At 45.5% G+C, this 10,241-nt stretch overlaps 1 protein-coding gene across 1 annotated transcript in view; it reads left to right on the forward strand.

Annotated features, from left to right (window-relative positions):
• The window catches only part of SLC37A1 (solute carrier family 37 (glucose-6-phosphate transporter), member 1), a 66,196-nt gene extending 57,349 nt beyond the window's left edge, over positions 1–8,847 (forward strand). Inside the window, exons 17-19 of the mRNA XM_008568413.1 lie at positions 3,011–3,108; positions 7,272–7,336; positions 7,805–8,847. Of these exons, the coding sequence (XP_008566635.1) occupies positions 3,011–3,108; positions 7,272–7,336; positions 7,805–7,820 (179 nt within the window). The 3' untranslated portion in view covers positions 7,821–8,847. The remainder of the gene's footprint in view (positions 1–3,010; positions 3,109–7,271; positions 7,337–7,804) is intronic.
• Positions 8,848–10,241: the final 1,394 nt, after the last annotated feature.

Consider the following 10,241-nt stretch of genomic DNA (forward strand, 5'->3'; position numbering starts at 1 on the left):
ACGAGCTTGTTCTAATGCAGATGGCACTCCCTGCCCCTGCCCTCAGCCCCCTTTCTAGAAGTGTCCCTTTCACCCGCTGCTGCTGTTATTCCTGTGCGTGTGCGTGTTTCCTGATCCCTCAGTGGTGACATTATCTGCTGTCCTCCTACTAAGGAAGACGGGGCTCGGCTCTGTTCACCCCTGTGCTCCCTGCCGCTCGTCGTCCGCATTATACAGTAGGCTGTGCTGATGTTGTTCCCTGCAGGCCAAGAAGTAAACTTTAGTTTCACGTCCTCAACATACCCATTGTGTCCCTCGAGTTAACAAATCCCTCGCTTTTTCCTTTTCCTTAATTTCCATCCCAGTTGTCCCTTCCTCTACACATCACCCTCTGATGCCCCTCTGTCCCACCCTCCAGGCCGTCAGCCACTGAGGGGCCTGCATGGCCGCCTACTGCATGGCTCTTGTCCAGGAGTGCTCCTCCGTGGCCGGTCAGTCCCTTTCGTCTCTTGCTACATCCCTGCTTACCGTTCCTCAGTAGTGGGAAATGCTTCTAGTGGCTTCCTGGGTTCACAGAGGTGACTCCACAAGCTTGCGAGGCCAGGGCATCCAGGTTCTGCCCTCTTGCACTCAGTGGGCACTTTGGATGCAGGAACTCTTTTTCCTTCAGAATTCTAGCATCTTCTGGCTTCCAGTGCCGTCACTGAGAAGTCCATGGTCATTTTCACCCCAGGCCTTCATTTCTGACCTTTTGTTTTTTCTCTTGGAAATCTTTAAGGTCTCTTCTTTATCCCTCCATCATGCCATGTGCACCTAGAGGGTCTCCTCGGTCTGGAAACACATGCCCTTCATTTTGGGGGGATTGTGCTCTGTTCTTTCTTTGATAAGCTTTTGTTTTTTCTTTCTGGAAAACTTATTAGTCAGATGTTGAGCATTCTGGATCAATCCTTCTATTTTCTTCTCTTTTTTTTCCTTCCTGACTATCTCTGTTCCCCCCTTCTACTTTCTCAAAGATGCTCTTGACATCGTTTTCCAACCTCGTAGTGAACTTTTTATTTTGCCTATCGTATTTTGATGTTCATTGGTGTTTTTCTGCTCTTTTCGTGCATCCATTTCTTGGATACCATGTGCGTTAGACTGAATCATGTGATGTTCCTGATCATGAGCTGGTTTTCAGCTATGAAAATAGGAGTTTCATATGGTTTAACTTGTTTCCTGGGAATTTCTTCTGTCTGATTTATTTCTTCCAGGTCCCTCTCCACCCAGTTTGCTTGCTTTCACGATGGGGCGACCCTCAGACACAGTGTGAATCTCGGCCTTCCCTTCCTATCTTCACATTCAAAAACAAGCCACTAAACACTTATTTGAAGTCCTTTCTGTACTGGTGGATATCACAGTAGTGGGATCCAACAGGAATGTGGGGGTGGCGACACCCCCAGAGCCCGTGAGGGCTGGGTCAAGCCATCAGCACTCTCTTCCTTGTAGGGATTGGGGCAGGCTACTGGGTGGAAGCTGATGTCTTTCTCCGGATCCCCTGTTCTTAGTTGGTGCCTCACCTAGCCCTGAACTGGGCTTGGTGTCCTCAGAGGTTAAAGTCTCCAAAGGTTAAGTGGCTGCTCTCCTGTGAGGGGGGGGGAGGGCTTGCTGGATCCGGGAGGGTGAAGAAGGGGACTGGGCTCAGGGGAGGAGGGAAGGAAAGGCATCTGACAGTACCTCACAAAAGCCTTGGCCGGTGCCCCCTTTTCCTCCTGCTGCCCCATTCCCCTGTACTTGGCTAGGCCTGGCTCTGAGTGAGGTGTCCCTGTGCCTTAGAGAAGTGGACACCATGCCCATGACAGTTGTTGTGCCCTTTTAAGCCCATCTACCAGAATATGCACTTTCTCTCATCAGCCCTTTGTGGATTTATAACTTTTAAAATTCAATTGTGGTCCATTTCATGGGTTCGGGAGGTGTTGAGCTAAACACACATGAGCAGTGCCCCAGGTGTACCTGCACATCCTTCTGAGACATGAACTAAAATTGCTTCTCAGATTGAAAACAGTAAGTGCGCTCTGTAAACACTTGAAACAAAATCAGTGTGTCTAAAGTACAATCAGTAATAGTCTAAAGACTATTAAGCCACCTCTGAGATTCAATCTCAGTTAATAACTTGGTGGAAATTCTTAATGCTTCTCACCAAACTTCTACCAAAACAAGCCATCCTACACGTGTCAGAACTTATTCCAGTCTTTACTAGGAACACACACCAAACTGCTGCAACGAATATTCTTATGCAGATATCTGTGGGCATTTGGGGGAATACTTGCTTTCTTTTGTTTTTATAGTTTTTAAAAATTTTGGCATAATTTTAGACATACAGAAAAGTTGCAACAATAGTACAAAGCATTCACAGACATGTTAGCACGTGTGCTTGGCCATGCACCTCTCCCGTGTATTTATGCACACACACATTCACATTTGTGCTCACTTATACGTACACACATGCACATTTGTTCTGAGCCACTTAAGAGTAAAATGCGGACATGCTATTCCTTACTTATAACTATTCAATATGTACTTCCTAAATCAGGGAGTCTCCTGATACAACTGCAGTGATCAGGAATCAGGAAGTTAACATTGATCAAATATTGTATCTACAAATCTTATTCAGATTTTACCGAGTAATTGTTTTTAGTAGCATAAGAATATCTAAGGTTGTGCATTAGATTCAGATTTCTTTACAATAAAATTTTTAAAAAATAATGGGAGTGTTGGATCAAAAGAATGAACATTTCAAATGTCAATATATATCTCTAGAATTGGTTCTAGTAAAGACTGTGCTAAATATACCCTCCCCAGTACTGAGTATTATTGAGCTTTTCACCCCTTACCAATCTGGTAGGCAAGAGTGAGGTTTTATTGTTCTGTTTGCTGTCTGTGCCTGTGAGTAGTGCTGAGCGTCAGTCTGCATATTTACTGGACTTGAGGGCTTTAGTTCTACTCCAGAGTGCTCCTTATGCAACACCACGTGCATCCACTTGCCTTGTTTCAGGAGCCGCGCTGGGCCCCCTGCTGGCTGGGCTCATCTCCCCCTCTGGATGGAGCAATGTCTTTTACATGCTGATGTTTGCAGATGCCTGTGCCTTATTGGTAAGTCATCTTATTTTTAACCCATTTTCAATTTAATGAGCATCTCTGTGGTTGTTGACCAAACACTGGTGAAACCTTTTCCTGTGGACTCATGCAGTTCTCAGGGAGGTTTGGTTCCTTCTGTCTTCTCTAAATAAGCATGATCCGAGGCCCTTTCTCCCTCTGGTTAAAAAAAAAAAAACAAGTGTCAGACACAGAAGCAGGGCATCTGCTGCTGTCTAGTTTCAGGCGGGGTGGTCTAACGGCCAAGAGCATGGAGCTCTGTGGCTGTGGATCATGCCCCTGTCAGCTGTCGTGACTGGGACAGGGCACTCAGCCTTTCTGTGCTGCAGCTTCCACATTTTTTAAATGGGCCTAATAATGGCACCTAACGACCAGACTCTTGTGAGAATTAAGAGATAGCACAGCCCAGACCAGAGTCAACAGGGTCTGGTCTCCCACACGGTGGCCTTTAGTGTGCTGGGGCTTCTGCTGCCAGAAGGTTTCTGAGGCTTTCTTCAGGATAGGGAAGACCGTGATGGTGTCACAGTCCCACCAGTGTACATCTGCGAGGGTGGCTATTATATGCTTATCTTTATAATTCATCTTGTGCATAAAGTCCCCACACCTAAAGCCATCTTTCCTGATACTTGGCTGATCCCAATAAAAATGAGCCAGGAATTTTAAAAATATCACCTCCATTAATTAAAAGAAAGCCTTATATTTTAATTTCAGGGAGCCCTAAATCACAGCTCCCCCATTGCATACAGAATCAAATACCAACTCCTAACTTACGAACTTACTAGGTTGAAGTGGCTGTTTCCCAGACCATTTGTGGTTGTTGTTTTTTTAATGCCTGGGGGTTCTAGTTAAGTCTCCACATATTTTCCACTAAGTAGCAGTAAAATTCCCATCATTATGACTGTTTAAAGGCATACCAGAATACCAGTTAATATATATTGAACATTGTTTTAGATGCATAGCTGAACTCACAACAAAGTAAGGGAAATACCCAGGAGCCAAAAATGTAGAGGCAACATAAAACAAATACTCAAGCTGACGATAGAGCAGTCCTGGAGTGAGTTGCCAGTCTCAGGAATCAAGGGACTGGGGTGGTTATGCCCACGTGAAACAAGAGATGAGGTGTTAGGCTGGCACAAGATGGGGTGGTGGAACTGGTGACTGCCTCATAAAGCCAGGACCCACAAGGGCTGTGCTTGCAGTGAAAGAGTGTCCTAGGTGACATCTGCACAGTGGCACAGAAAGACAAAAAGAATCTGTGACCATCTTAGCCTGGTCACCAGGTAGGCATAAAAAAATCTCCCATGAGAACTTTTAGCCACAGACCTGCCCATAGTAAGCTTTAATCTTTGAGCTTATATAGCTGGCCCTTGAACAACACAAGTTTGAACTGTGCAGGTCCACTCATATGCTGGTGCAACATCTGAGGATTTAACCCACCATGGATCAAAAATACAGTATTTGTGTGATGCAGAACCCATGTATATATGGAGGGCTGACTTTCCATAAATACGGATTCTGCATGGTCAGCTGTGGAACTTGATTTTGGCATATCTGGTGGTCCTGGAACTAACCCCTCACGTACACGGAGGGCCAACTGTGTAAGTACAAAAAAAATGAATGAAATTGGTCCTTAGAAGCTGATGTACCTGATTCTTAGGCAGAACAAATATAAAAATTGAAAAAGGACAAATCTCAGCCCAGCTGCACAGGATTCCTACAGCTAACACCCTACTGAAAATAAGCTCATTAAAATTATGAAACACAAGGAAGCAATTCACTGTGAATGACAGTAACAGATGCCACAAACATCAGAATTGGACCCTGCAAACCCGCAGATGAAAGATTTATCAAAAAACTGTAAAAATAAATATATTTAACATCACTAAAGATGTAAAATAAGGAAATGAACTCATGAAAAAAAGAATAAGACACTATCAAAAAGAGCAGGTTTGAAGAACAACAAAACAGAAGTTCTACAAATAAAAAATGTGGTCTTTAGCCCAGAAAAAATCTCAATGTGTGGGTTGAAAAAGCAATTAGATACAGCTGAAGAGAAGATTACTGAAGTAGAATATAGTTAGGAGGAAATTATTTAGTATTCAGCACATAAAAAGAAAGAGATGAAAAATATTAAAGAGTTTTTGAGGGGTGGTGACCAAGTCTGTGGATGCTACCCCAGGAGAGGGAGCTGTCATATCCCTTCCTCTCTTCCACTTCCCACTATAACCAATAAAGGCTGTCTATATGGTAAAAAAAAGAAAGAAAGAAAGAAAAATATTAAAGAGAAATTAGATATAAAATGGAGAAGCAAATGAGATGTTCAAATGTTGTCTAATAGGAATTCCAGAGAAGAGAATAGAGAGACTGGGATTAGAATGATAGTTGAAGAGAAAATAGCTGAGACTTTTTCAGATACATGGAAGGCACACATTCTTAGATTAAGGAATCAAACAGCTTAGAATTCTATACCTAGCTAAACTTGCATGCAAGACTGAGAGTGAAGTGACCACATTTTTACCACAGATGCTCCCAGTGAAAGTTGCTAGAGGATGTGTTTAAAGAAGCAGTAAATTAGATCCAGAAGAAAAGTCTGAGATGCAAGGAGAAATGTGAGCAAAAAAAGTGATATTCCTAAGAGTAAATCTAAATTAGTGTTGACTATATAGAACAGTTGTCAATGAACTATGGCCTGTGTGCCAAATCTGGCCCTTTGTCTGTTTTGTATGGTCCTTGGGCTAAGAATGGTTTACATTTTTAATGAATTGTTTTTAAAAAGTCAACAAAGAGGAATATGCAGTAGAAACCATATGGCTGCAAATCTGAAATAATCTGGACCTTTACAGAAAAAGCTTTCTGACTCTTGGTTTAAAACAACAACAATAATAATGACTAATTTGGGCAATATAAAAAAAGAACTAAACTATAAGACAATCAAAATGTAAGGCACAAGTGAGGGAATCAGTTAAAGCATTCTATAGTCCTATTATCATCAGGTCAATAGAAATAGAATGTTTAACGTTGAAAGCAGTCTGGGAAAATAAAGGAGACATGATCGATCCAGGAGAACCCGGAGCAGGGGTGTGCAGGAGAGCATGAGCTGCAGCATGGAGCGGACAGGAAGGCACCAGTGGAAGTGGCAGCAGCGAACTAGCAGCCGTGGCTGTAGGGGGACTGCACTCACCTCTGCCAGCACTGCTTTCAGCACCTGCCACGTTCCCTCGTCCTTCACCACCTGACTGCGACAAACACTGCTTGTAGGCCAGGCAAAGCTGCTGGATCCTATTTTATCTGCAGGAGTAATGCCTACTCTCTTCAGCTTAAACTCATATTGAACAAGGGACGTCTAAGCTCCTCCCTGAACCAGAAGGATCTAGGAAAATAAAAAGAGTTTCTGCCTTCTAGAGCTCTCACTTATGGCTTAGTAGTGTAGCATTGTGTGACTGTGTGTGTGTGTGTTTAAGCAGCTCCTCAGGACTCTCCTCCAGCAGCCCAAGTGCCTTGAATCTCCCGTCTCTCTTGGCCAAGTGGTCCATCCTGGCTCTGAGGGCCACCAGAAGCCAGGACTTCCCTTGGAAACCCATTTCAAAACTCCAGGGCACCACATGGCCCTTGGGGAGCCCTTCTGTGGGCTGGTGTCATGCTTGGGGAAAGGCTGCATTTGCAAATGCAAAGAAAACTAGCTAAATTGGGGGTGACACTTGATCATTAGTCTGGATTTTTATATCATGTAAAGGACATGAAATTAAACCACTGGGTCAGGAAGAGAGCCGGGATGAACGCAGAGTTGTTCTCAGAGTTTTTCTGTGATTTGGACATCTATGATTGGACTAACTTTAACATGACGTGACCCCAGAAGTCATTCTGGCTGAAATCTGTCGTACAAGCCTTGTCTTCAGGAGCACATCCAAGTTATTTGTAGGACTTAGAGGCAGCCAGCCCTCCACCTGGGGACTGAGCCCTCAGGCCAGGTGTGCTGGTGTGGCTCCTCTGCTCTTGCAAGAAAAGCATTTCATGGGGACACCCTGGTGGATGCTGTGGGGAGGGAGCCCCCAGCCTGGTGGTCCTCAGTGGGTACAGGGCTTCACAGTGACCACAGGGCACACCTGCCATATGTTCGGTTTCCACCGGCAGTCATGGGCCGTCTTTTCTTTTGGGTGCAGTTCCTGATCCGCCTCATACACAAGGAGCTGAGCTGCCCGGGGACGGCAACCAGCAACCAAGTTCTGTAAGTCCACGGTCGGGGCCATCTCTCCCCACGCTCGCAGCGCAGCTCCCCTGCGTCCTTCGGCTTCTCGGCCTCCCGCACCTGGCCCTCCCTGCGCTGAGGAACAGAATCCCCGCCTTCCCCTTCATGGCACGTCTCGGCCACTCCCCTTCTCTCTTCCCTAATAAATGCCTCTGGTGGATGTGATCGTGGTAAGCTCACCATCTGAGTGCCTCCTTTGTTGTCCTTTCCTACAAAGCTGGTGACTCCTGGAGCTGGCCTCCTGCTGCCCCCTTCCTTTCTTGGCCCTCTCCCTGGCCACCGTGAGGCTGTGGACTGTGGGGGCTTCTCCACCATCCAGTTCCCCTCCGGGGAAATGGCCCCAGTGGAGGGGGAGGCTGGCGTGCAGGGACATGGCGGTGCGTGGAACTCAGCATCTTGAACCATTGCTTGCCGATGAACCAGCCGGTGTTTTGTCCTTTCTTTCAGGTTCAAGGAACACTGACCATGTGAGTCCCATGGAAGGAGTCTGGGCCCATCCTCCACAAACTGTCTTTCAAGGAAAAGTTCAAATAAAGGATCCTGTGTTGAAAAGAATGATTTACCCTTGCCTTTTGCACATGCACCTGGAAAGACACAAAAGCCAACTTGAGAATTCCTGGTACTATTTAGAACAAGATGTGGGGCTCAGGACAGCAGTGAGTAAAACCCATGGAAACTGCCGCCCGACTGCCTTAACTGACCCTCCAGCCACGGGCCCCGCGGGCATGTCTGTCCAGCCCTCAAAAGATTGTGGCACAACACAGGATGACGCGTGGCACCTAGGCGGTCTCTGTCTCTCTCAGGTACTTCAGCAACAGAATGTTACAGGGTGTGCACTGTGCTGGCAGGAGCTCTGGTAACAGCATGCTGTCGTGTCCAGAGAACCTGAATGTGCTGTGTGGGAAAACAGGACACTGGAGCGCACAAGAAAAGTGCCAGCCAGCAAAGAGCCAGACTCTACATGACATCAGAAAGCCCAGCAACTGGGTCAGAAACCAAGACCAAACTTAGACCCCTCACATCACCCAGAGCTTTTTCCAGCACTTTCCATTTCTGTACTGACCTGACAACTGTCATTGTTGAGAAGTGAACAGTGACGAAGCAATAAACCTGCCAACGGGAGGACGGCAACCAGAATGCCAGCCCCAGAGCACCCTAATCGCTGGCATTCAAACCCCGGGAGCTCCTGCTGCCGTCAGGGCTGCAGCAGGGGCCTGGAAGGGGGCTTTGCAGTTGGTGCTGGGAGGAGCGGGTCTCCAGCCTAGCAACTTGATTCACCCATGACACACACAAACACCTGGGACTGATTTTAGGCACGTAGCAACAGAGCAGGTTATTTATTTAGAGTGTGTAATGTGTTATATGGCATTTAAGAAACATAAATGGCTTCTGTTATTTATTAAGACAAACTCCAATTGTTCTTTTGCCATTTGTTTTCTCAGTTTTGTCTAGCAAAATACTTATCTGCCCTTTGAAATAAAATGTTTTTTTAAAAAAATACTCAAGAGAATGTCGATTATTTCTGCTCACGTTCCCATTACACTAATAAGAAAACTTCCAAATAGTTTCCATGTTTTTGGTTTTCTCAGGATTTNAAAATGTTTTTTTAAAAAAATACTCAAGAGAATGTCGATTATTTCTGCTCACGTTCCCATTAACACTAATAAGAAAACTTCCAAATAGTTTCCATGTTTTTGGTTTTCTCAGGATTGTACTCATTCAGTGGTCTTGCGGCTAGAAGTTGAGGCTGTTTCCAACAGAAAAGCTGCCTCTCAGCTGGGGAGCAGGCCCCTCCTCTGCACAGAAGGCCAAGCCCAGGCTCCAGCAAACAGCCTTCTGGGTGTTTTGTAAATCATGCAATTTAAAGAACATCCCAAGATTTGTTCCTGTCTGTGGAATGTTACACATGGATGGGATGGGACTGCACTTGGGAACTGCACAGTGGGGCTCAGGCTTTCAAACCATCTTAGGAAGAGAGACCATCCAAGTTTGCGTGATGTGTGTTTTTCTCAGGTCACAGTCGCAGGGCGACTCTCAAGGGGCTCCTGCCCTGGGCTCTGCAGAGAAGTCCAGACAGGAGGAGACCTGTCTAAGGGACTTCTGAGTGGCGGCTGTTCACCAGATCAGCTTCCTTTTTAAAAAAAAAAAATAAGTTTTTTACACATATAAATTTCTGCCACTAAAAATGAAATTTTCATAAATGCTAAATGGATTATATACTGCTATAAGTTTCCTACAAATGCATTTCACTCAGCTCCCGTCGTTCCTTTCTATCTCCTGTTCTTTCTGTGTTTCCTCTTGTGCCTGTGGCCTCATTCTGTGGGGGCCTCTTTTTTCCCTTCCCTACCATACCTGTCTTCAAGCACTGCCCAGCCCCCAGTGACCCCAGTATCACAGCGGCTGAGCTGCCGCACCCCTGCTGTCCCCAAAGATGGGCACCAGTCCCACTACTCACCACACAGCGCCTCTTCCAGGTGTCCAGTTTTGATATTAAATTGTGTAAACAAAGGGAGGGATGAGATAGATACAAATGTGTCATTTGGTGTGCACAGAGGATTTTTTAAATATATATATAAAACTGCTCCTGCCTCTGCAGAACTGTCCTCCCTGAGGTGTTGTCTAGTCAGAAGCCCAGGGATGGTGGTCCTAAGTAGACCCTCCCCAACCCAGACCCACCATCTGTTGTTCAACAGCAGGAGCTTCAAGTGGCTATTGCTGTTTTTACCCAACTCGACAAACTGAAGTGTTAGAAGAAAAGCTTACACAGCCCACAGAGGAAGAGCAGATCCATATTCCTGAACCTTCTGAGCAAAATCCAATTAATGCCCACTGACATGGATAGTTCATCCTTTTTGAAAATGAATACACACGGCTATTTTTTAAA

Source organism: Galeopterus variegatus, unplaced genomic scaffold (genome assembly GCF_000696425.1).
Source record: "Galeopterus variegatus unplaced genomic scaffold, G_variegatus-3.0.2 Scaffold408, whole genome shotgun sequence".
Classification (NCBI taxonomy): Eukaryota; Metazoa; Chordata; class Mammalia; order Dermoptera; family Cynocephalidae; genus Galeopterus; species Galeopterus variegatus.